This window comes from Pelodiscus sinensis, chromosome 3 (assembly GCF_049634645.1).
Source record: "Pelodiscus sinensis isolate JC-2024 chromosome 3, ASM4963464v1, whole genome shotgun sequence".
Classification (NCBI taxonomy): Eukaryota; Metazoa; Chordata; order Testudines; family Trionychidae; genus Pelodiscus; species Pelodiscus sinensis.
Genome location: NC_134713.1, coordinates 118,142,501 through 118,165,917, shown reverse-complemented (window position 1 = coordinate 118,165,917; position 23,417 = coordinate 118,142,501). Strand labels below are relative to the sequence as shown.

The 23,417-nt window shown below is 41.6% G+C and overlaps 1 protein-coding gene across 6 annotated transcripts in view; it reads left to right on the top strand.

Annotated features, from left to right (window-relative positions):
* The window catches only part of LOC102456693 (uncharacterized), a 124,878-nt gene that overhangs the window by 38,106 nt on the left and 63,355 nt on the right, over window positions 1-23,417 (top strand). For 3 of the 6 annotated variants that reach the window (XM_075924615.1, XM_075924616.1, XM_075924614.1), the window contains exons 4-5: window positions 7,902-8,018; window positions 9,552-9,710. In XM_075924615.1, the coding sequence (XP_075780730.1) occupies window positions 7,902-8,018; window positions 9,552-9,710 (276 nt within the window). Of the gene's footprint in view, window positions 1-1,187; window positions 1,299-7,901; window positions 8,019-9,551; window positions 9,711-23,417 lie in introns of all 6 variants that reach the window. The other 3 variants (XM_075924618.1, XM_075924617.1, XM_075924619.1) reach the window with 2 other exon arrangements.

Genomic DNA, 23,417 nt, shown 5'->3' with positions numbered 1-23,417 from the left:
AGAAGGAAGGCATGCTATAGAAGGCAGCTGCTTCCATTCTTCCTTCTATTCTGAGCAGTAAAATTCCTACTGGTCAGAGAGTTTTGAGGTGTCTGTGAGGAAAAGATCAAAGCAGCAAAATTGCCACTCCACACCCCTCTCCAGACTTTTGATCCCTAATGAGCTACATTTTCTACTTTCTGCAAGAGAGTGGAGGGTAGCATATGGCCCTGTATTTGCAAGGAAGGCTATGCAGCTTCTCCTTTGGAAATTATGGAGAAAATTAGCTACTGTTTCAGTGGACAGAAAATTGGAAGTGCTGTAAAGATTTCAAAACTCCTTGTAAAACTCTGCCAGCTAATGTAGGATGAATGATGGTTTTTTTGTGGAGTCAAGGTAGGGGAGCAATTGCACAAGGTCTGTATAAAGATAATAGTAAGTCCAGGCGTCAATTTTTTGGAATTTGAAATATCCCGTCCACAAACATTTTAAAAAATCCGTGTCTGGAATTGGGATGTAATAATATAGTTGATTAAATGATTAACCGATTAGGAAAAGCTTATGGGTTAATGCTACTGGCGATGCGCATTTCCTCCCTTTCCCCCTACCCCAGTACATAGCCTGGCTCAGTCCTAGCTGGCGCTGGGTCCCGGGAGCTACCCCCGCTATGGTTCTGCATTAAAAGTATTTTAGGAGCTGGCGGACAGGCAGCCCGGCTCAGTTACAGCTCATGCCAGTCCTGGGAGCTACACCTGCTGCAGCTCCACAAGAAGAGTATTTTAGGAGCCATGCTGCCTGCCTCCAGCTCCTAAATTACTTCCAGCACAGAGCCGCAATGGGGTAGCTCCCAGGAACCGGCACAAGCCAGGACTGAGTGCTTGCCGTGCTAACCCTTATAGATTAATTGTATAGGCCACAGATTTTTGTGGACTGCACAATTAACCAATTACATGCATCTTAACATTTCTAGTCTGGAAAAGTAATGCTTCAGAACGTGTTCATTTACCTAGTATTTACTTCAAAGACAACATAATTTACTAAGGCAGTTGAATTGTATTATACTTGCTAAGTAATTTCCCAATAAAATGATTTGTAATATAAAGCTTTGTAAATATGTTCAATGTTGGTTTTGAAATTTGGCTAATGTAATTACAAATAATATTATTGTTCTCTTATTTTAACTGTCTTGTTTATCTTCTGTTTCGTAGCAGACCTGTAGTGAACTGTAATGGGACATGGCAACCAGCTTACAGCTTTATAAGAGGAGTACATTTCCTCCTCTTCTGAATATTTATCAGCCGCTGCACTGTAGGAATCAGGTAATCATTTTAAAAGATGTCGAAGTCGTCAGTGAAATACTACTTTAAAATGTGGTAATTATTTGCATTCTGAGAGAATCGTTTTATTTAATGAAAACATGCGGAAGATATGCAGAGTAACAGAGATCCAAGTGTTTTGGGACAAGTTCAGTTGATGAAATCCTCTTGTCTATTGTGACTCGATATTGCTGTTTCTTCGTGTATTTCCTGTGAGGGATCACACTCCTCCGCCTACCGCTAGTTCAGTTGAGATGAAAATTACAAAACAAACAAGGAAGCAGTAAACGTCTGACTAGCTGCTTGCTATCAAATACAGACTATTGTTTGGGTCTCGGTGGCATGGGGAGTTAATTTTCGGCACCAGACCCTTATATAGTAAGTTACAATTTTGAAAACCTCACTGGAGAGTGAGTTCAGTTGTCTCAGGCAAGTCTTTACTGGACATTCCTTCCTCCTAAAAAGCCACCTTCAAATTAATTGGGCATGACTGGGATGTGACAGTGTACACGTTTAACCGATGTGCCCGGGGTCATAGGTTAACCTTTGTGGTTACACGCAACCCTCCCCGCCCCCTGCGCTGCTGCCTCTGTATCCGAGAGAAGCAGCAGTGGGGAGGCTGCAGGGGCCAGGTGGCTCTGCGGGAGCAGATATACAGGCAGAGCCCATTTAAAAGCTGGCTCTCGCATGTACTGGACCCACCTGCCACCCTGCACTGTATCAGAGGCAGCAGCTCAGGGGGTCAGGCAACTCCTCTGGATCTGGTACTTGCAGGGAGCCTGCTTAAAAGCTGGCTCCCTACAAGCACTGGCTCCCATGTGCCCACCCCCCACCATGCTGCTGCCTCTGATACAGAGGCAATACCATGGGTGGGGCCTTGTGTATAACCGTGAAGGTTAACCGATGAGCCTTGGGTGCCATGAACAGGGGCTGGTGCCAGAGCAGTCTCTGCTGGCGGCGGACAGGGGCTGCTGGACTCAGTATGAGCTGGGACCCAGCAATCCCAGCTCATGCTGATCATTGCACTTCTGCATTTTAAATGTAGTAAGAGCCCAGTGTCTCTTTCTATGTTTTAAAATGCTGAGCTACAGTGCAGGTGGCTCTGGAGCTGGCACAAGCAAGGACTGCTCAGTCCCAGCTTGTCAGCTCTCCTGGAGCTACCCCTGCTGCAGCTCTGCAGAGGCAATTAGTGACTAATTGTATAGTTGATACAAACTCTATCAACCATACGATTCGCCAAATAATCACATTTTAACATTCTTACTTATGATTGCCTCTGTTCTCGATTCGGGCAACTTCAAAGGCATCTGGAACACGTCTCCAGTGATGGTTTTGAGTTTATTCCTTTTGCCAAATTTTCTTCTCCCCTTCAAATAGAGCTGACGGTGAGGCATGGCAGTGCTTTATATGTCCGTCACGTTTTTTGCTATAGTTACAGATGATGCATTTTACTTGAAGCAGAATTGAGCTCTGCTCAGGGTCTCTCTTTCTTGCTTTTGTTGCAACTGCTGTGCCATGGCAATCTGCCATTTTTCTAAAGCCTTCATTCGCTCACAGACCTTTCTGCAGAATGGGAATGGCCGGGATTATGCATATTTGTAGTGTGTCCGTGGTAGCAAGGAATTACTTAATGAAAGAGGGATTCTTCCCACTGTGAGCAGTGTGCTTATTGCGCTGTAGCTTGGTTCCTCTCCAAGGAGACAGATTTTTGTAAATAGGAGGAAAATCAGTAGCTTGGGTTTTTTGTTTTTGTCACATCCTTTTTTGAGGTAGAATTCTTATTTGTAGTAAACCTTTGTCCTGTGTGCTTTACTGTATAAAACAAACAGTACTTTTTCCCAATTGCCATTGCCAGCTCAGTGCTATCCAGGACATATTATTACAACCAGTTGTTTCACTGTGGAAGAATATGCAGAGTTGCATAAAAGGTGGCTTGTGTTTTTGTTTGGGGTTTTTGTTTTTTTTAAGTGGTACTACATTCATGTCTGAGGTAGTAGTTTTCAGTATTTTGGTCTCTTGCCAGCAAAAGGGAAGTGTTCACATGAATCTCAAACACACGTTTGCTGTCAGGTACAAATGCGCATAAACATGTAATAGCGTGACCAGCCTCCTAGAAAACTTTCTCCATGCCCTCCCCAATTTAAGGACCAGTTGAACGTTTTTTTTAAAAAAGTGGCTTATTTTAGCTCCCAACCACTTATGTGGCAGCGTCTATCATTCCCAAAACAATCATCGTACAAATCTGGATCTCTTAAAGTTGCCTCATAGGACTGGTTTTTGTTGGGACCAGATTGCCAGGAATATCACGTGGGAATCTGGTCCCAACAGCGTGATGAGACTCTGATGGAAGTAATTTAGGAACAGGATAAGCCAGGAATGGGCAAAATACGGTCTGCTGACGGGATGTATCCCTCCAGATGCTTGGATCTGGCCTACCACAGCCCAGTGGGACTCTCAGGCAGACTCCCTGGCTGCTGTGGCCCGCATGTGTCTCTGTGACACGTGCCCACTAGAAAGAGGGAAGCAGCGGGTCTCCACATGCTGCAACTCCCATTGGCTAGTTTGTGGCTAATAGGAGGCTGCGTGGACCATGCTGGGGCCAGGGCCTGGAGACACCCTCCCGCCAAGGGTTATGCCACACCAAATTGCGCATACTGGCCCCAGCAGCTGGCTGCTTTGACCACCATGTGTGGTTGTGGCAGCCCAGAGAGTTTCCCTGAAGCACCCAGAGCTCCCTCTGCACTCCAACTCAGCCCCAGACCGCACACGCCCTCTATTAATATAGTAGAAAAGTGTGGCTCCTGAAATTCTTGGAATGTGCCCCCCATTGAATATTATTGCCCAGCCCTGTGATAGACCCATGAGATGGGCCAACTAAGCCCAGGCTGGATAATGAAGAAATAAGCCACCGGCTTGTGACGTAAAAATAAATGAAGCAAAAAGAGCTTTCCATTGTATGAATTAGCTAAATAAAATTAAATGTCGTCTTGCAGTCACGGCTTCAAGTTCAGAAGCCAGAGCTGAGATCCTAGAGTAATCCAGAATAGGATAAGAGAGAGACCAATGCCCACACTTCTTACACTCACTCTGCAACCAACAGCCTTTGCTAATTGCAATTCCAACAAATAGCTCAAGATCAAAGGCTATCAGATCCTTATTTTTAAAAACATGTCCACGCTTTCTAAATATTAGGATCCTGCTCATTTTCTAGTTTTATAAATTTTAAGGCCAGAATAGACCATTGTGATCACCTACTCTAGCCTGCTGTGTAACACATGCTACAGAAATTCCCCAAATTTATTCTTAGGTTTTAAAATCAAGATTTTAAACATTATCTGATGGAAAATCCACGATGGTCCTTGGCAAATTACTCCAGATTCTGGATACAGCCAAAAAGATACTTCATAAACCAGACAGGACTGCACAATGTACAGAGTGGTTTAAGAGTTAAGGGTGATTGGGTGCTTCAGTTCTGCCTTTCGGTGCTTTATTTTATTTTAACATAATCTTGACCTAGCGTTTTCTAGTGTGCTCACATTTCTTGTTTGTAAAGTCATAATGTTTTAATTAGGTTTAGGTTCAGTAAGGTGCTGGTATCTCACTGCTTCAACTCAAGATTCATGTTTTAATTCATTTTTTTTCCTTGTAAGCTCTATGAGAATTTTCTGTGGCATCTTGGCACTCCACCATTTCTGAGTTTGGAAGAATGTGCTAAATGTATTGGACTAGGAATGTAAAGGGATTACTGCTTAACCAGAGGCCCAGCTGAGCTCAAGCAGCCCATACCCTGGTGGGCATGACCAGGCTGGAGCAGCCCCCTGCCCATGATGGGCCACACGCGGGAGGCTGCTCCAGCCCGTCCCACTGCATTGTGCCGCAGGTGGCTGCTCCAAGCTGTGCATAACTTTTTAAACGGTTGATATCCCTGTGTTGGACCTATCAATTCACATTGCATGTCCCTTGATTTGGCACTTTTGAGTCTTGTATGTGAGTGCATCTAGCAGGCTTAGGGTTCTGGCGGAGATTGTAAAGTTTGTATGGGGAAACTCCATTCACTTCGCTGGTGCAGCCTGAAAAATCCAGTCCCTAGGATCAGGGTTTAGCACTGCTTTAAGCCAGGTGCTTATGTGCGGTGTTTTCAAGAGGAGCAAAATGTACATTAGCTTGTAGAGAAGAGTTTACAACTCTACCTCCAGTTTCATGAAAGTGTATGTTAGGCTTTGTGTGTGTATGCGTACACCATTCAGAACTTGCTTTTTAAAAACTGAGAACTCCATTAAGTAGATACAGCCATTCATGAGGCCTTTATACTTACAGGGGGGTTGTGAGCAATCGGTCAGTGATATGGTTCAAGCACTAGTACTGAAGTCAGCTACTGAAACCCATAGAATCAAATTGTTCTTATACTAGTTTGTGTATGTTCTCCGGAATAATTGTGGTTAGTGAATTATTACTCCAGAGCAGTGACAAGTATTTATGGATAAGACTTACAAATCCATTTTCAATCTGATGCGAGCGTTACAACATGAGAACAGCCACTGGGTCAGACCAAAGGCCCATCCAGCCACTGCAGCGTTTCCCAAATTGTGGTCCGCAGCCCAGGCCTGGTGGCTGCTGGCCCTTAGGCCGCTTGGACCCATTCGGTCGAATCGGGCCCCACGCCCCTGCACCCGGAAGTGCTGGCGAGTTAAGAGCCGGGCCCTGCTCCAGTGCTACGTGGGGCCGAGTCTCTCCCCACGCGTCCCCCTGCCCCTGCCACGTGCGGCTTCTCCTCGCCACCTGCCGCCAGTGCGCGGCATTGCACGTGGGCGGGGAGGACGTGACGTCACGCCCCAGGGTTTTGAAACCCACGCAAGGCACATGTCGGGGCCTGAACGCGGCCCCGCCACGGGGAAGGAGAAGGCGGGAACCGGCTCGTGCGGTGGCGGGGAGGCACCAAGGGCCAGGGGTGCAGGAGAGACATAGCAGGGCAAGTGCAGACCATGAGGGAAAGGGCAGGAGGGGCGGTGTCAGTGGGAGGGTGCCAGGAGGATGCTGGGAGAGGAGAGGGGAAGGGCATTGGGGGCTGGAGGGGGAGGTGCTGGGAGAAGGCTTGAAAGAAGGGGGGGGGCATGAGGAAGGCCAGGATGGAGCAAATTGCGAGTGAGGGCTCAGAGGGGCAGGAGGGGAATGGGGCAGAGACTGGTGAGGGGGTGGGTTTTAGGGAAAAAGAGGGCAAAGGGAGGCACCAGGAGGGTGCAGGGCTAAGGGAAGGTGCAGGTGCCAGGGGATTCTGGGGTCAGAAGGAGGGGAGCGCTGGCCACCGGAAGCAGCACTGAATGGGGGAATCAGGGCAGGCTGGAGAGATTGGGGGGCTGGTGGAAGCAGGGATGCCGGGGGGGGGTGTGAGGTTGGGGGCAGGAAGCTGGCTGGGGAAGATGTGGGCGGGGTGGGAGAAGCGGCCGCTGGAAGCAGGGCTGGACGCAGGCCGTGGGGCTGGCCAAGGCAGATTGGGAGGAGAAGTGGGGGAGAACTGGCCACCTGGGAGGGGCTTGGGAGAAGTGAGGCTGGCCAGAGGCACAGCAAGGGGAGCAGGAGGGAGGAATGAATCGGCCTGCAGGGCGTGGGACCGACCCGACCTCGTTCCCCCCTCCCCCACCACCCACAAAGCACGAGTCAGTCCGGCACAGGGATTCTGCTGTCCGTCCGTCTGTCCTCCCCCCGACACACACCCCTCGAGTAGTTGCGAACTATCTGGCTGGTAGACACACTCATGCAGCCTGAGCACATTTACCAGCCAGGCAGTTTGAAACTACAAACTGATACATCTAGTAATAATACAACTTACCTACTGAGAAAATACCAGACATATTATATGTCTGGTATTTTCTCAGTTTGTTTTTCATGTGTTTATATTTTTGGGCTGCAAAAAGCAGAACTGAAAAAAAAGGGTTCCAATTAAAGTAAAAAGTTTGGGAAACCCTGGTCTAACCACCTTTCTGTCTGTCTTATAGCCCATTTATCCAATCCGTATTCCTTAACTTGCTGGCAAGAATATTGTGGGTGACCATATCAAAAGCTTTGCTAAAGCTGGCACTGGGAGATTTGGGAGAACCAGAAACAACTTCTTTGCATATTTATCCTTTGATCAATGAATATGCAAATATGCAAATGAACATTACTAGTCCTCCAAAAGTTCATGAATGGATTTACTGGTCCCCGTGTCAAAAAGTTTGGGAACACCTGATCTAGTCCAATATCCTGTCTTCTGACAGTGACCAATGCCAGATGCCCCAGAGGGAGTGAACAGAACAGGGAATCATCAAGTGATCCCTCTCCTGTCACCCATTCCCAGCCTTTGACAAACAGAGGCTAGAGACCCCATTCCTAACCGCCACCGTGGCTAATCAATATTGATGGACCTAACTTCCATGTATTTAGCTGTACGCTGCCAGAATTCTGAAAAGTGATTTTTTGGATTCTATGGCTATTCTCTGATTTGAGTGGAAGAGACAAAGTAAGAGTTCTGTTATGCAGGAAAGGAAGTGTATAGTTTTTAAAGCGTCACAATTATCCTTGCCATGATTGATCCGGCCCCTATTTTGACATCCACATATTTCTGTACAGAATGATAAAACCTCCCCAAAAATGAGGAAAGATGAAAATGGTAAGAAGAGGAACAACAAGTCATCATTTAGTGATGAAGACAAAGAAGATGCAATGAAACGGGCTCTGCTAGAACAGGTAATTCCAGCATGATATTTGCAGATAACTTAAACTACCATGTGTAATAATTCCATAGAGTTAAAATATTTGGAGGCCAAAAGCCAAAGAGCTCTCCCTTGTTATCCACCTGGCCTGATGTCTTCTCTGGTTGTTGTGCTCATTCATTTCTTTGGCTGATAAGGGATCTGATGCTGATGTCAATAATGCCCATCTTGCCTTGATGTTGTTCCATTAATTTCAGGGTTATTGGATTTGACCTATTCCAGTGTAAATGAAAGAACAATTGGACCCAATGATCCAGTGCTAGTATTAACCACTCACCTCAGAAAGGCACTTCTCATACATATTTACAAAGGCGAAGGCAAACAGGTGTACTTGAATTGAGGCAGCTGTAACTATTACCAGTGTGCTTCAAATTGCTTTTACAAAGGACAGATTTTTAGCAGCATGCAGATAAACCAGGGAGTAAAACTTATTAGCTATTCGTAAACTCTTTGGATGCATTTACATAGCACAGGAATTTCAAAATAACCGACGTTATTTCGAAATAACAATGTGCGCATCTGCACAGCAATTCCATTATTTTGAAATAATTTCAAAATAACGGATGGCTTATTTAAAAAACTGTAAATCTCATTCCATGAAGAATAATGCTTATTTCGGAATAGCCGTACTGTGGACGCTAGATATTGTGGGTTATTGCATCATAGCACTACACAGTTATGATGCTATGCCATGTTCTTTGAGTACTTGGCAATCCAAACACACCTCTGTTTTCAGGATCCAAACCAGTTCATACAGAAAAGAAGGAATCCTTATTTACTTAGTGGCACTTGAGGAAAACACACAGCTCTACTGAAAATGCATTTGGGGCCTTGCAGTTTACTGAATCTTGGATCACAGAAAATTTTCTGCTGTGGTGGGAGTAAAATAAATGATGAGATACTCCTCTTAGTCCAGTGGAAGCCTGGTATTATTGAACCAGACCATAGTCAACAGCACCATCTGCAGGGAACTCACTACAATGCATTAACCTGAGATTATTTATAGTATATTTGTAAATATACAGAATGTCATCAATATAATAGTGGCTTGTTTATTGGCACTTTGAATGCCAAAAGAAGAGAACAAAATCATTCATGCTTATATTCCTTCTAACTTACAATTAAGAACAGCAGGTCATATAAGTTAGAGAAAGAGAAGACCTGATAGGTTCACCTGTCCCCAAACTAATGGCATCTATTGTTCTCAGTGGTATTGCACTTTTTTTAGCTCAGAGACTAAAGAACATACTTTCTGTGTTGATCTTCCTAACTTGTCGGATTTGTTTGAACTTTGGTTCATGGGGAAAGCTCAGGTTAAAATTCAAAACTGTTAATTAAAAAAAAAAAAAAAAAAATCCTAAACAAAAAATTTGATTCCTGCACAGCTCTAGAAATGAGCCTACATTCTGATGAGGAAAGTCCATGCTTGTTTTGGAAATGGAAATTATTGTAAAGGTGGTAAGAAAATACACATTTAACAAAACATTTGAATGGATTTTTTTTTCAGCGCTATCTTGAAAACTACAAGAATCTATACAGGCTGAGAAATGCCTTGTATGTGCGTTACAGGGATTTATTGAATAAGAAAGTTCAAAAGCAGCGAATTCAGATCCAAATGTCTGATCTCCGCTTCAAGCAAAATCTTGAACAGCAAGGAAAAAGAAAGGTATGCCTTTTTATTTTGAGGGAAAAGGGGAATTTGCCTCCTGAAAATAAACATAAGGAAATGTGTAGAAAGAAACGGAAGGCTTGACTAGAAAATTTAAGGAACTTTTTCCATACCCTTGTTTAGTTTGTATGAGTTGTCTTTTTTTTTTCTTTTTTAATCAATATGCAGGGTTTATGTGGATTGGTCTTTGCATTAACAGGCCATTAAGTCTAACTTCAGTATTGGGCAAATTGGTTGAAACTAGTAAACAACAGATTTGTCAGACGCATAGATGAACATAATTTGTTGAGGGTAAAGTCAACATGGTTTTTAATATCTTAAAGTCTAATCTGTTTCTATGAATCTTTTTATGGGATATCTGAGTTAAACATCTGTTCATAACTTCACTTTTGAAAAGAAGTCTGAATAAAAATCTCTCTTCCTTTGTATTGGGTTTTATTTGATTGCTGCCTATGATAGTAAGCCACTCATTGTCCTTCTCGGGGAAACCATGATAAATATGAACTGAATTTCTGGAAAACAGATGTAGGAGGAGAAAAAAAATCTTAAGCCTCAATATAATGTATCCCCAGCCTTTGAATCCTATGTTTATACACCATAAAGGAGCAAAAAGACAGATGCAAGAGGCTGTCAGTAACTGTAATACTCCACCCCGTTATATGCAGTTGGGTGGAAACATTAAGTGGTTTCTACTAGTTCACTTACTGATCACTACTGTTTCTACAGAGGGAGGATCTAGGGTATGGATTGAGCAGGACTAAGAGAGAAATCCTAGAAATAGCCATGTTTGGGAAGAAGGTTTGAACTGAATTTTATTATTTTGTAATATAAATAAGCAAAAAAGAAAAAAAGGCAGAGCTGGTGGAGTGATGTGTTCAGCACCTGCAGGGGTCTGGATCAAGAGAATATATGAACAGACACAATGAAGTCACCAAGAACCTGTATTGTTGCCAGTGAGACAAGGATGAATTTCAACAACCATGTACTATTACGAAAACATTCTAGAGAATGAAGAGACTAAGGTTTTACAGGATTTGGTAGTTGCCGTAGACTGAACAGTGCAGGAAAGCGGAGTAGACGTAGGTGGTGTAGAAAGAAGGTGAACAAAACCATGCTAATTGACATTGCCATACTAGCAGATAAAAACAGGAAACAGAGAAGATAGCAAACTATGAAGCAGGGATGTAAGAATTTAACTGGTTAACTGATAAGCATCGGCTTAAGCTCTTCTGCTAGTGAGTGACAGTTCCTGGCCGCTGGCCCACATTGCAGGCTCTACAGTATAAGGTTTATACTGCAGAGCCCACAGTGCCAGCTCCCGGGGAACAGGGCAGGCAGCCAGTGCACGCTAGGAGCTGGCTTATCAGTGCCTCCCACCTCTTGACCTACTCCAAGGGAGCTGGCTGCCGCCCCGCACTTCAGGCTCTGCAGTATCAGAGGCTGAAGCAATGAAGCAACATCTTGTTCCCCAGGAGTGTGGCTGGGAGCTGGTGCCCATACTATAAGCCAGCTTCCATTGTGCACTGGCTCCAGCTGGTGGCCCTCTGCGGGCTCAGTTGTATAAGCATTATACAGCAGAGTCTGAATCTGCAGTGCAGGCTGGCAGCTGGTGTGCGCCCATAGAAAAGTTTATGCTGCAGATTTTTAATGGTTACATAGTGACTTTATTTACGAGTTTTTTACATCCCTACTATGAAGAACTCTCACAATGTAGAATGCATATAGAAAACTAGAACAAAGGCAGTCCCATTGATTATCGAAGCACTCACAAGGATCACTAAAAGTGCTCTCGAGCTGTTTATTTACTCATCTTTCATCATGATCAGTGACCTCCAGGAGACAGTGTCTTTAGTCATTGTGACTATTTGAAAGCCAAGGGAGTAAAAGTGCAATTGAGCACATAAAATGTGGGAGTTTTGTGGAGAGTTTGACGCAACTTCTGACATCCCAATCCTACAGTGAGTCTGTGCTCTGGATCTATTGGTAACTCCAGGGGATACGTTTTAGATAACAGTTTATCTATGTTTTAAAGGTCTTGTGTGTTGCAAAGACTAAAAAATCCAAGTCCCCACGATGTAATATTAAGTGATAATAAACTTTAATAACGTAAGAAATCCAAACACCAGGAAGAGTGGTCATTTTGGTCTCTCATTTGTGGACTGCATTTTGAAAAAAGTTTAAAAAAACCCCATCTGCTTATGCCATACAAAGCCAATTGTTTACTTTTGCAGATAAATGTTGTCCCTAGCCTTTAACAGGTGCATGAAGTTGTCTCCTATATCCTTGCTTAGCACCTAATTAAATGGCCTGTGTTTCAAAAGTGAAGACCCCACAGCTTCTATTCAATTCAAATGAGTTATGCTAGCAGAGATTGTGCTGTGTGTTTTGTTAATGTAAGTTTTGCCATATCCTTAAGTATTCTTGTCCTTGCTTTTAAACACTTGAGTTTGTAAATGTTGAGAGCTAAATAAATTCTTGTCAGTTAGCAAGTTTAGCTAGACTTGGTGACATAATTCTGCCTAGTTTCACTGCGCAGAAACCACAACTGGCCCACAGAGCTCAGTTTCTATAGATTGCTGCTCCCCAAATGTGGATCCTGGTCATTTGTAACCCATCCATCATTAATGAAAGTGTCTTTTCTGGAGTATGTTTCTGCCATGCATTGGCCATGCGTTACAGTGCTTGTAAATCGATGAGAGGTTTTTAGGGGGACTTGTATTCCTTTCCTGATTTAAAAAAAAAAGTACTCTTCTCCTGAGTCTTCACTGCTGAGCATGTTATGCTCCCTGTAAGCACTAGAGAACACTGCTGCCTTGAATAAAAGACCACAGTTTATTTCTAAAGGCTGCAAGTTAAGCTGCGAAAACGAAATTTTGGGTGACAAGTGAGTTCCGGATCTTGGTAATCTCTAGAAGTTACACAGGTCAGAAGAATTGTAAAAGGAACACTCTAGCACTGCTATTTATCCTCCACTGGTCGAAAATATGGAGGACTCCAGTACTTGTAAGTATTTGATATTTTGATCTTGGGAATGAATTGGCTATGGTTGGATGATTCATACTGGTGAATAGTGATAGAAATGTAGCCGTGTTAGTCTGGTGTAGCTGGAACAAAAAACAGGACTATGTAGCACTTTAAAGACTAACAAGATAGTTTACTAGGTGATGAGCTTTCGTGGGCCAGACCCACTTCCTCAGATCAAATAGTGGAAGAAAATTGTCACAAGTGAATAGTTACTTTTATGAGGAGTCCCACTGATGCCAGTTGAGGGTATGACTACAATGATTTAATAATCATGGCAGTAAGTCTCTAAGCACCAGTCTACAGGCTCAGGTTTGCGAGGCTTGTGCTAAAGTGCTACAAAAAGCTGTGTAGACATTATAGCTCAGGCTCTACGACCTACCCGCCTCCCTGGGCGTTAGAGCCCAAACTCCAACCAGAGCCCAAATGCTTCCACAGCTCTTTTTAGTGCTGTCGTGCTGGCTTGGGTCTGCAGGACCGAGCTCTGAGACGTACTATTCAGGGTTTTTAAACAGCGTGGATATACCTACTGCTTTTGTTGGGAGGGATTCCATGGTTTTGTTGTTTCACGTGTTGCAACATGTGATGTGAAAGCTGTGTTGTGGTGGCAATGCACCTGGCAGGGGGACTGCCTCTTGTTTTGAGTTTGCACAACCCAGCACAGTGAACTTCTGTCTTAGGATTGGGATCCCTGGGGCACCACTGCAATAAAATACAGTTCTGAATAATTTTCAGAATTATTCAACTACACTAGCAGGATGTAGGATGAGTGAAAGTAGGAATGCAAAATATTGAAACCAAGTGACGATACTATGCTAGGAAATAGTGTTTTGTTGCCGCAAGTGAATATGTTGCATTATGTCTGCATAGGGTCCTTAACAAGTTGAAATTCAAAAGAGTCAGGAGCAGTGAGTTCTTCTCTTGACTCCATCCTCCTTCCTAGTAACTGCATGATCACAAAATTCACTAGATGGCACTTATGTTCATTTGGTTTTAACAGATAAAAACCGTGTGTGCAGCATATATATTTTTTCAAGGTTATCGGGAGACGATAAAACAGGCATGTTAATTAAACTTGCAGCCATTCTTATATAGGAGTACATGACACTGTTGTAGAAATATTCTGAGCAACTTACACTATTTCATCAGATGCTTTAGATTTTCCTGTACAGGCAGTCCCCGGGTTACGTACAAGATAGGGACTGTAGGTTTGTTCTTAAGTTGAATCTGTATGTAAGTCGGAACTGGCGTCCAGATTCAGACACTGCTGAAACTGACCGCCAGTTCTGACTTACATACAGAATCAACTTAAGAACCCCAGGCGTCCCAAGTCAGCTGCTGCTGAAACTGATCAGCAGCTGATTCCAGGAAGCCCGGGGCAGAGCAACTCTGCCTGGGGCTTCCTGTAGTCAGCGCTGGTCAGTTTCAGCAGAAGCTGACTTGGGGACGCCTGGGGCAGAGCAGCTGGGGTGCTACTGGACCAACCCAGCAGCACCCCATCTGCTCTGCCCCAGACGTCCTGATTCAGCCGCTGCTGAAACTGACCAGCAGCGGCTGAATCAGGACCTGGGGCAGAGCAGCTGGGGTGCTGCCGGGTTGGTCCAGTAGTGCCCACGCGCGCTGCAGGACCAATCGGCAGCGCCCCAGCTGCTCTGCCCCAGAGTCCAAAACAAAAGCCTGGTCTGCTGGGGGGGGGGAAGCACACTAGCTGCGCCCCCCCCCCCCCCAGCAGACCAGAGACACGGGGAGCAGAGCCGCAGCGGCAGCGGGGTGCCGCGCCTCTGAGGCTTTGCTCTGGCAAAGCCTCAGAAGCGCGGGAACCCGCCCGGTGCCCCTGGTCTGCTGGAGACGGTCTCCAGCAGACCAGGGGCACCGGAGCAGCTTACGAACGGGGCTTTCTCGCCCCGACTTCCGGGGCGAGAAAGCTCCATTCGTAAGTGCGGATCCGACGTAAGTCCGATCCGCGTAAGTCGGGGACTGCCTGTAATAGGTAATACTGACTGTGCTAGTGTTCTTGGGCACAGTGCCATGGACTTCTGTGAAGTTTTGCCATGATACTCCAGAAACTTGGATCCTGTTTTTATTTCCTTCCTTCGACCTCAGCACTTGCTGCATGCCTATGCCCATATTGATTTTCCACACTCTATAAGAACTTGCTTGCTTTAATTTCTTCACATTGTAAATTAAGGGAAAATCGCCTTTTTAGTGTCCCAAAAGCTAGAAATAAAATGAAAATGAAATAGAGCTACTTGGGGGAAACTCCCTTCCATCTGTTTGATTCTGCCCCCCAAAGATACCAACAAGTTTTTGGATTTTCATTTTTTTTTAAAAAAGCTTAATAGATAATTTCATGGGAAATGCCTTTTGCTTAGTCAAAAACCACATATTATCCATTAAACAGTAGCAATGGACAGTTGTCAACCATCCCTACAATAAAGTCTTAAAGGGAAATAAAATGCAAGTACAACTGGAACGTGAGCTTGTACTCCCATGGGATATTGCAAACCGGTCTCACTATGCTTCCTGTTTTAACACATGGGTGACCTGCTTCTTGTATACAAGCCATACTCAATGGAAATCAAGATGATTTTTGTGTGTTCACTTCTAAAAAAAAATGTTGTAAGAAGAGTCTTGGTGCCTTAGATATGCTAGATAATATAATGAAAAGTAGGCGTGAACTTCATTGCTACATTTTTTTCTTTATTTTAAATGGAGTTTTATGAAATGCATTCTCTCACTTAGCAGGGAAGGATTAATGGATTTCGTATTCCATTGCAAAAAGGTCTCTAAACAGATAAGTGCACTATCCTGCAGGATCATGGCCAATACTCCCCTTTTTTGTTGGTATATTTTAAAACGTATGTTATTTCTCATGGTAAAATAGGTTCTAAAGATCTCCTGGGAAGAAGAAAATGTAGAAGTCTGAGATGTTTGGTATAAATTCATACTTTTTTGGATTTATTCCATCTGGTGTGAAAATAAATAATTGCTTCAAGATATTTACATTTCATATTGGTGCAAATGACGAGTAAACCTGAAATGTCTATTGAGTTATTCCTACCATGGATTCTACCAACCATGTGTTCTTCTCAAAGGCTTTAACCTGAACTTTTCATTCAAACCTTTATCCTCAGCTTGTTTATAACATTTCAAAACAGAAGAAACACTCCTTTCACCTGACAGCTTGTTAGGTCTCACATGGTTAACTAGCATCTTAAACAGCCACAGGAATCCCCAGAGAAAAGAAAAATAATCTGTTCTTTGTTTAAACTAATGGAAGAAACCCAACAATATCATGAGACAAAATTAGATTGCCCCTTTTAAAAATGGAAGCACTCAACTGCACTCTCCATAGCAGTCCACTGTCTCTTGGGCTCCAATTCAGGAATGTGTCCCTCCTTGGACAGCAGAGCTTGCTTCTAGCTAAGCATAATTGTAAGTGCTGCTTTGAGTAGGGGTGGATATAATCATGTGCTTAAGCGCCTTCCTGAATTGGGGCCTCTATAAGGAGCACCGCTAATTCAGGATCAAGTTCATCATTTTCCATCGCATATCTGGTCTTCTCATACTTATTGCTGTGAACTGCTTTATCAATGAAAAAATCATGAAACTGAAGTGATTTCCACAAATGCAATGAATTGAGCATCATTTCCATCTTCCTGAATTGCTAATCTTATGCCTCTCATTTTGAGTCTACTAAGCCCAACATAGTCTCTGACAGATTTGGGCTTTGGCAGGTTTAGAGAAATGGTTCCTTCCTACTGTATGAGATGGCTACTATTGCAGTAAGCATCAGTCATTAGCTTTGTTCCTTATGATTTTTCGTTAAAAATATTTTTTTCAATTTGTTTTGGTTCAATTTTGCTAGCCGTAATTCCAAGAAAATACTTTATTTTTTTTAAATTCTACAGAATTTTTTATATAAATCATATTGATGTCATCCCTTTTGAAATAGGCTGTTCCCATAAGGTAGAGGATTTTTGCACTCTTCCTCCGGTCCCAGATCTTACTCTAAAAAAAGTACTTTGATGGTAGAAATAAAAACAGTTAATTAAAAGATGACTCTACCCAGCATGAATAAACTAAACAGCCTTGCCAGCCATACAGATCTGAGTGTCTTTCATATCATTCAGGATTGACCCAGTTGTCCTGAAAAGGACATGATTATTATCAAGAATGCTTCTTGGGCTACTGAGTTGCTTCTTGTGCTACTGGTCTATCAGACCCACTCTGACGCCTAGTATTGCAGCTGGGGAGAAGATGGTTGACAATGAATCTTGGGCTACCCAGCTGCAGAGACTAGAATAGATTTGTAGGTTGCCCCAGTTTTGATTGATTCATTCCTGTTCTGTAGTCTGACCACTGCCATGACCTGCACGGTTATAGTGCTGTCACACAAATCGTTACTGTGTGAAGTGCTTTGGGATTCTTTGAATGTGTAATATAAAGCTTTTTTCTCTCTGTCAGAGAATTTGGGGTCTGCTACACAAGAACTGCATGCAGGAGTTTTTTAAGCAGGAGTCATTTATAGGAGTCCTTTTGCTAGCAACAGGTGGGACAAACAGATGAGGTTTAAAGGCAGTGTCATGTAGGAAGTGATTAATAGTAATGCATAGATCCATCTTCAGTATAATACTAGATGGGTCATTTCAATCCATGACTAGTCACTTAATGATTTGTCAAGTATTAGGTGATCATGCAGAGGCTCAATGGGTTGTGACTAATTAGAGATTCAGTCTTGAAATACAGCTCAGTGACTCTTTGATACGACACCCCTTTTATCTGCTCTTTAGAGAAAGAAGTTGATTTTGGAGATGCAACTGCTGAATTTTAGAAATTAAAAAAAAAAAGTATCCACTTGGTCAATAACTACATTATTAAATCAAGTAGCAAATTCATAGTTTAAGAACTATTTGTTTAAAAAAATAAGTTTAAAAAAAATACCAAAACTCAACATGGCAGTTTTTGGCCCTACCAGTAACAGATGGGAGACGTAACTTCCTTTTAAAATAGTTTATCTGTACAGCAAAAATAGCAAAATGTTTAAACATAATCCTTTCGCATGTTTATGCTCTAGCCATACTTTAACCACGTTAGAGAACTGTTTTTATTTTGTGAGAGATTAAAGCCATCGGTCAAAATGTGCCTAGATGGATGGACAAAAACTTTTACATTTAGTGTTTAATAATTACATTTGTAATTGTTTGTCTAATGTGGTTACTTTAATAAAGCACAAGGAGAGTTGGATACAATCTTAGAATTGCTGATGTTTTCTGAAAAATATTGTTCTGTGTCTGTGTAGTGTGTGTTTGGAAGGGTTCCCACAGTACATAAATGCTAATCGTTAATTTTTTTTGTAGATGGAGCTAAACCCTGAATTAAGGTCTAATTTTAAATATTTTTCCTTTTTTGGTGTTTTTTAATGAGGTTTGGCCAACCAACATGAATAGGGGCAAATGTTTTTTGAACTCCTTTTTTACCATTCACCAAAATTATATATATATATAGAGGGAGGGAAGCAGGGGGAGGGAGGGGTTAGGTCCCTAGTAGCACAAGGAGATGGAGAATTCTTTAAATACAGTTCTAACACCATTAGGCCCAATCCATCATGCATAGCCATGTTAGAAATCATCTTGGTACTGTGTAAAAGTGTTTCAAAAGTGCCTAAGTCACATAAATTTTTTAAAAACAACAAATAGTCTAGTAGCATCTTAAGGACTAACAAAACATGCAGATGGTATCATGAGCTTTCGTGGGCACAACCCGAAAGCTCATGATACCATGTGCATGTTTTGTTAGTGTTTAAGGTTCTACTAGACTGTTGTTTTTTAAGTTTTTCGTGTTACAGAATAACTCAGCTACCCCTCTGAAGCTTTTAAATCATGAAAGTGCTTCTGAAAATGTTACCCATTTGCTTAATTAAAATGGGTTTCAGTATCTAGATTTTGTATAAACAGTCTAGCACTAAACATAATGTTTGTTTGTTTTTTAAACCAATAAATATTTCCCTTGCAGTGTCTGAGAATCTAAGAAGAACCTGAGTATAAACCAGTGGCTTACTTGATTTCCATTTTTGAAAGTTTAACAGTGAAAAAAGCAAATGGTATAAATGGTAAAAAAGTGATTTGTAAAAATATTTCTGTTTTACTAATGTAAGATGGTGTTCATATCATAGGTAAATGTTATTTAGAGTGTGTGATTTTTATATTGACAGAGTATCTCTAAATATAATTCCTAAATTCAGTTCTTGGGCCACTGCAGAGTTGAATGTATATATTTTGAGGCTTTATATTTCCTCTGTTTTTATGGCTAGGGAAAATGCACGAAAACAAGATGTTTGTTTCTAAAGAATTCATCTAATCCCTCAGTTTAATTTGATTTTAAAATCTTGTGTTTGTGATATGGCCATTGGCTTTGTAGAAATGTTTATAATGCCACCAGAAAAAAGAGATTGGCATCAGCTGAGAAGTAACCAGACAGGATAAAATGAGCGGAGGAACAAAGATCCTGGTTTTGTGTGAATTTCTCAATGATATTTTTAATAACTATGTGTTTCAGTTTTCAGAGACTTCAGCAAACATTTAAATACAGTTCTGTGAACATCATGGCTATGTTATTTTTGAATTTTTTAAAAGCTCTTTGACATAACTAATTTTCCAAATTCAATCACTTTTCCTTGTCCATAATAATACTGAGAGAGAATATTCTACAAAAGTTTATTCTAGACAGACCTATCTTGATGTTCAAAGATAATTTTAACTGGTCAGTAAACAATCTAATTCAAAATAACTTAATGGGCTGCCTTTGCAAGACATCTTCAATTCAAAATTTAAAGGGCATGATCTGATTCCATATTTTTCAAGAAAGGAACAAAATTCCTCTACTTAAGGTTAATATATCTGGTGCCACATCACAGGCTGTCTCTATAGGTCCATATTAAAGTAGAGTTGTAGACTTATTAGCATCCTATTAATATGTGCATAAAATGCAGTCTGTGTCTGAGCCCAAATACACAAATTGGGAAATCAAAGAGAGTTGTTCACACCTTTTGCTGGCTTCATCCTGAACTTTTATTTATCTTAAAACAACTTCCTTAAGAGAATTTCCTCTTCTAACGGAAACACTTCTCCATATTTAAAGGAGAATACTGCAGAGAACTGTGTTTTGCAGCCTTATAGTCATTGAGAGGATAGAAACTGCTTTAATCATAATGTTTTGAATCTTAACTTTTATATTTATAAAATAAACATTTATTTTAAAGAGCAACAGTTCAGGTCCTTTTTCAAATAAAAAATGAGTTGTGGGTGTCGCAAAATATGCATACACACAAAACCAAAGACTATGCAGAGGAGAGGCATTTTAAAGAAGTTCCACTTTGATGACTTTGTTTTGTTTATATTCCCAACTGTAGTAGCAAGTTTTTCTGAGAATCAAAAGGCTTATTTACATAGGAAAATTACACCAATTTAAATCTGTTTTTAAAACTGATTTAAGAACTACAGTGAAAAACCATATGTAGATGCTCACTTTTAGGAACATCTTATTTCTGTTGAGCCTAATTTAGTAACCAATTGATTTTAAGTTAAATCCATAAAAGCCATTCTTAATTAAATAAAAGCATCTACACAGAGGTTTGTCTGAGACCATTTCTACACTGCCATTTAGGTTGGCAAAACTTACGTTGCTCAGCAATGTGGAAAAATACATGCCAGAGAGAGAGAAGTTTCACCAGCATAAGTGGCAATGTACACAGCACTGTATTGGTGAGAGAGCTTCTCTCGCCTGCCAACATAGCTACTGCAGCTCATTGGGGATGGTTTAATAATGATAGCAGAGCTTTCTCCTATCAGTAGAGAGCGGCTACATGAGAGATCTTACCGTGGTACAGATGCATTGGTACTGCTGTGCTTCTGTGAAGTCTCTAGCATAGACATTGTCTGAATTAATGTTAAACTCAAGTAGTTAAACTGGAGTAAGTTTTATGTCTGAGAAAGACTTGTGATAGCTATAAAATCGCACACCGGGATTATCTGATGACTGCAGCACAGCTTATACAAGACATCATTTTTTTCCTATTCAAAAAGTCACTTTCCAAGTTGTTTAGCAGCATTTTTATATTAACAATCTATTTTTTAAAATTGTAAACTGTGTTCTATCTGCCTGTATTTATGCTGCACTCATCCCCTGTGTGTCTAAGTACTTTCTCCTACAGAGGTTGTTTCTGAAAATGTTCTTGTATTTATCTTGCTTTCTTTTGTACAGTTGCTCATGGATGATTCCATTTTGCCTTAGTCCTATCCAGAGCTGACTATCTTTGAAAAGCATGACAACTGTAGACTGCATTTACTAATGTTTGTGCAAATCAAAATTAAAATATTAGTGTAAAATATCACCAGTCAATATCTAAAGCATTTAGCAACTGGAACTGATGGAAATGGTGTTCTAATTAGCCAGTATCCCATAGCTTCATTCCTTAACAGGAAAATTCCCACTCATGTTTTTTTTTTCTCTGAGTGAGAACTCTGCAGGTGTATAGAATTAGTCACATATGTATTTTCTCAAGGCCAGCCATAGCGTTAGTAGATTATAGGGATTCTTCTCTTCTTGGGGCCTTCACACTGATTACACACACTCCCCATATCTGCCAACCAATGTATTATCAGATTTTTTATTCTCTGATAGAATTTGGCTCTGCTGGTTGGCTGCAGAAGAGAATGGATTCTCTTTTTCTCAAAGCTCATATGAAAAATTTACTTAAGTCCTGGCTACTTGGCCCTCATACATGAATCACTGCAAGCTATGGAGCTATGTGAATAGGAGTGTAGGGAGCTGAGATGGCCCATTCCTTCAGTGCGGATTTCATGTCAGATTATTTGAGCATAGGTATGTGCTGTTTTGCATACTGCCCAGCAAAGTCTAGGTGGATCCATCTCTATGTTTTTCAGAAGCCAGAAAATAATTGTGGGAAATAATTTTGCAGCATAATGGTGAATGAGAATTTAGTTAAGGGGACTGATGTTTTAATATTTATTAAATAAGTCTGAGTTTAAAATATTTTTCTCTAAAACCAGTTATTTCTAGCGTTTTTAAGCCAGAAATGTCTGTTGTCCTTCTGGTATGTTGCGGTTTATTACCTTTTTTCTAATTTTAGTGAATTAAATACTGGGGAAAGTATTGGGTGAAAGACTCTGTAAACTGATGCCTGTTGTTCATCCACAGAACAGAAACTTGTTGGTTAGTTCAGTACGAGGTCCCCCACACTGCCATGCCAATATGCCTAAAAACCTGTGGAAAGTCACTGCCTCCAATCATTAAGCTGTCATTCAGATCTGTAAAACTATGCTAATGCTTTATATTATGGGTTTTATTCACACATCAGTGATTAGGGGCTTTATGTGATTATTTCTCACTCAGTGTTAATGTGAATTAAGGCCATGAGTTTCTAGATATGTGGAGGGGAATAAATAAACCCCACTGTACCCCCACCTCATGCCATTCCTATAGAGATCTGAGCTGAACTTCAGCACCCATAATGGCGTCAGAATATGGTGTGCATGTGGGGTTTGGGGGAGAGGCAAGAATAAACACATTTTGAATAAAATAATTGTCTGTTGTTAAACAAAATTCTAAAACCAAAATTAATCAGCTTCTCACCCTCAGTTTTTAATTGGATATAAAAATGTTCTTTCATTTATTTTTTTCCACGCAGTTAGTGCCTTCTGGAGAGTTAAGAAAATTGTTAAATAGCCCGGTTTTCTGCTCTTCCAGATGAATTGTATTTTTCATCTGAAATTTCATATGCCATTCTTAGCATGCAGAATTAATTACTGCATCTGCAGATTTATGGATTAAAGGCTTTATAAACGCGTTGGCACCCAGTTGCTAGATTATTTTGTTGATGCTTTGCAGGTTAAGGGCTCCCTAAACACTTGTTGACACATAAATGGCAGTAGTTGTGTGGAATAAGCTGCAAAAATAGTCATCCCAGTCTGTGCTAATTTGAATGCATTTTTATGCATCCATTGTGCACAATTAGATAATATTAAGCACATGATCTATTGCAGTGATTTTCAAACTTTTTTCCCTGGCTCCCAGTGGAAGAAAATGGTTGATGCCTGTGATGCAACATAATTGTATATTTTGACTAGTATTTGGGCTGTGAGGTGTGGCTGAGAGATTCAGAGTGTGGGAGAGTGCTGTGGGTTGAGGCAGGTAGGTAAGGTGAGGACAGGGGTAAAGAGATCAGGGCATGGGAGAGAGTTCTAGGCTTGGGCAGGGGTTTAGGGTGTGGCCTTATCTCTGGCGCCTCCTGATCAGCAGTGCAGCAGGGTGCTAAGGCAGTTTTCTGTTAGAAGCTGGGGGTGGCACTATGCCTGCAGGCCAGAGCTGCATAGCACGACTTGTCTGCCTCCACCTAGGAGCTGGATCTGCTGCTGTATGGTCATAGGAAGCCTACCTTAGCACACCCACTGGTCACCTTATGGCAAGGCAACCCAGTTGCTGATTTTCCATGATCTATACTTTGACAACCACTGATCTGTTGAGTCTATTATACTGATGGAAAATGTAAGAGCCCATTGAAACAGCATTTAATTTTTTTTTGATTCAATGACTAGTTTATATATCGCATGAACATGGGATCAGTTCAGATATTAGATGGTGTGATGGGGCAGAGGCGCCCCG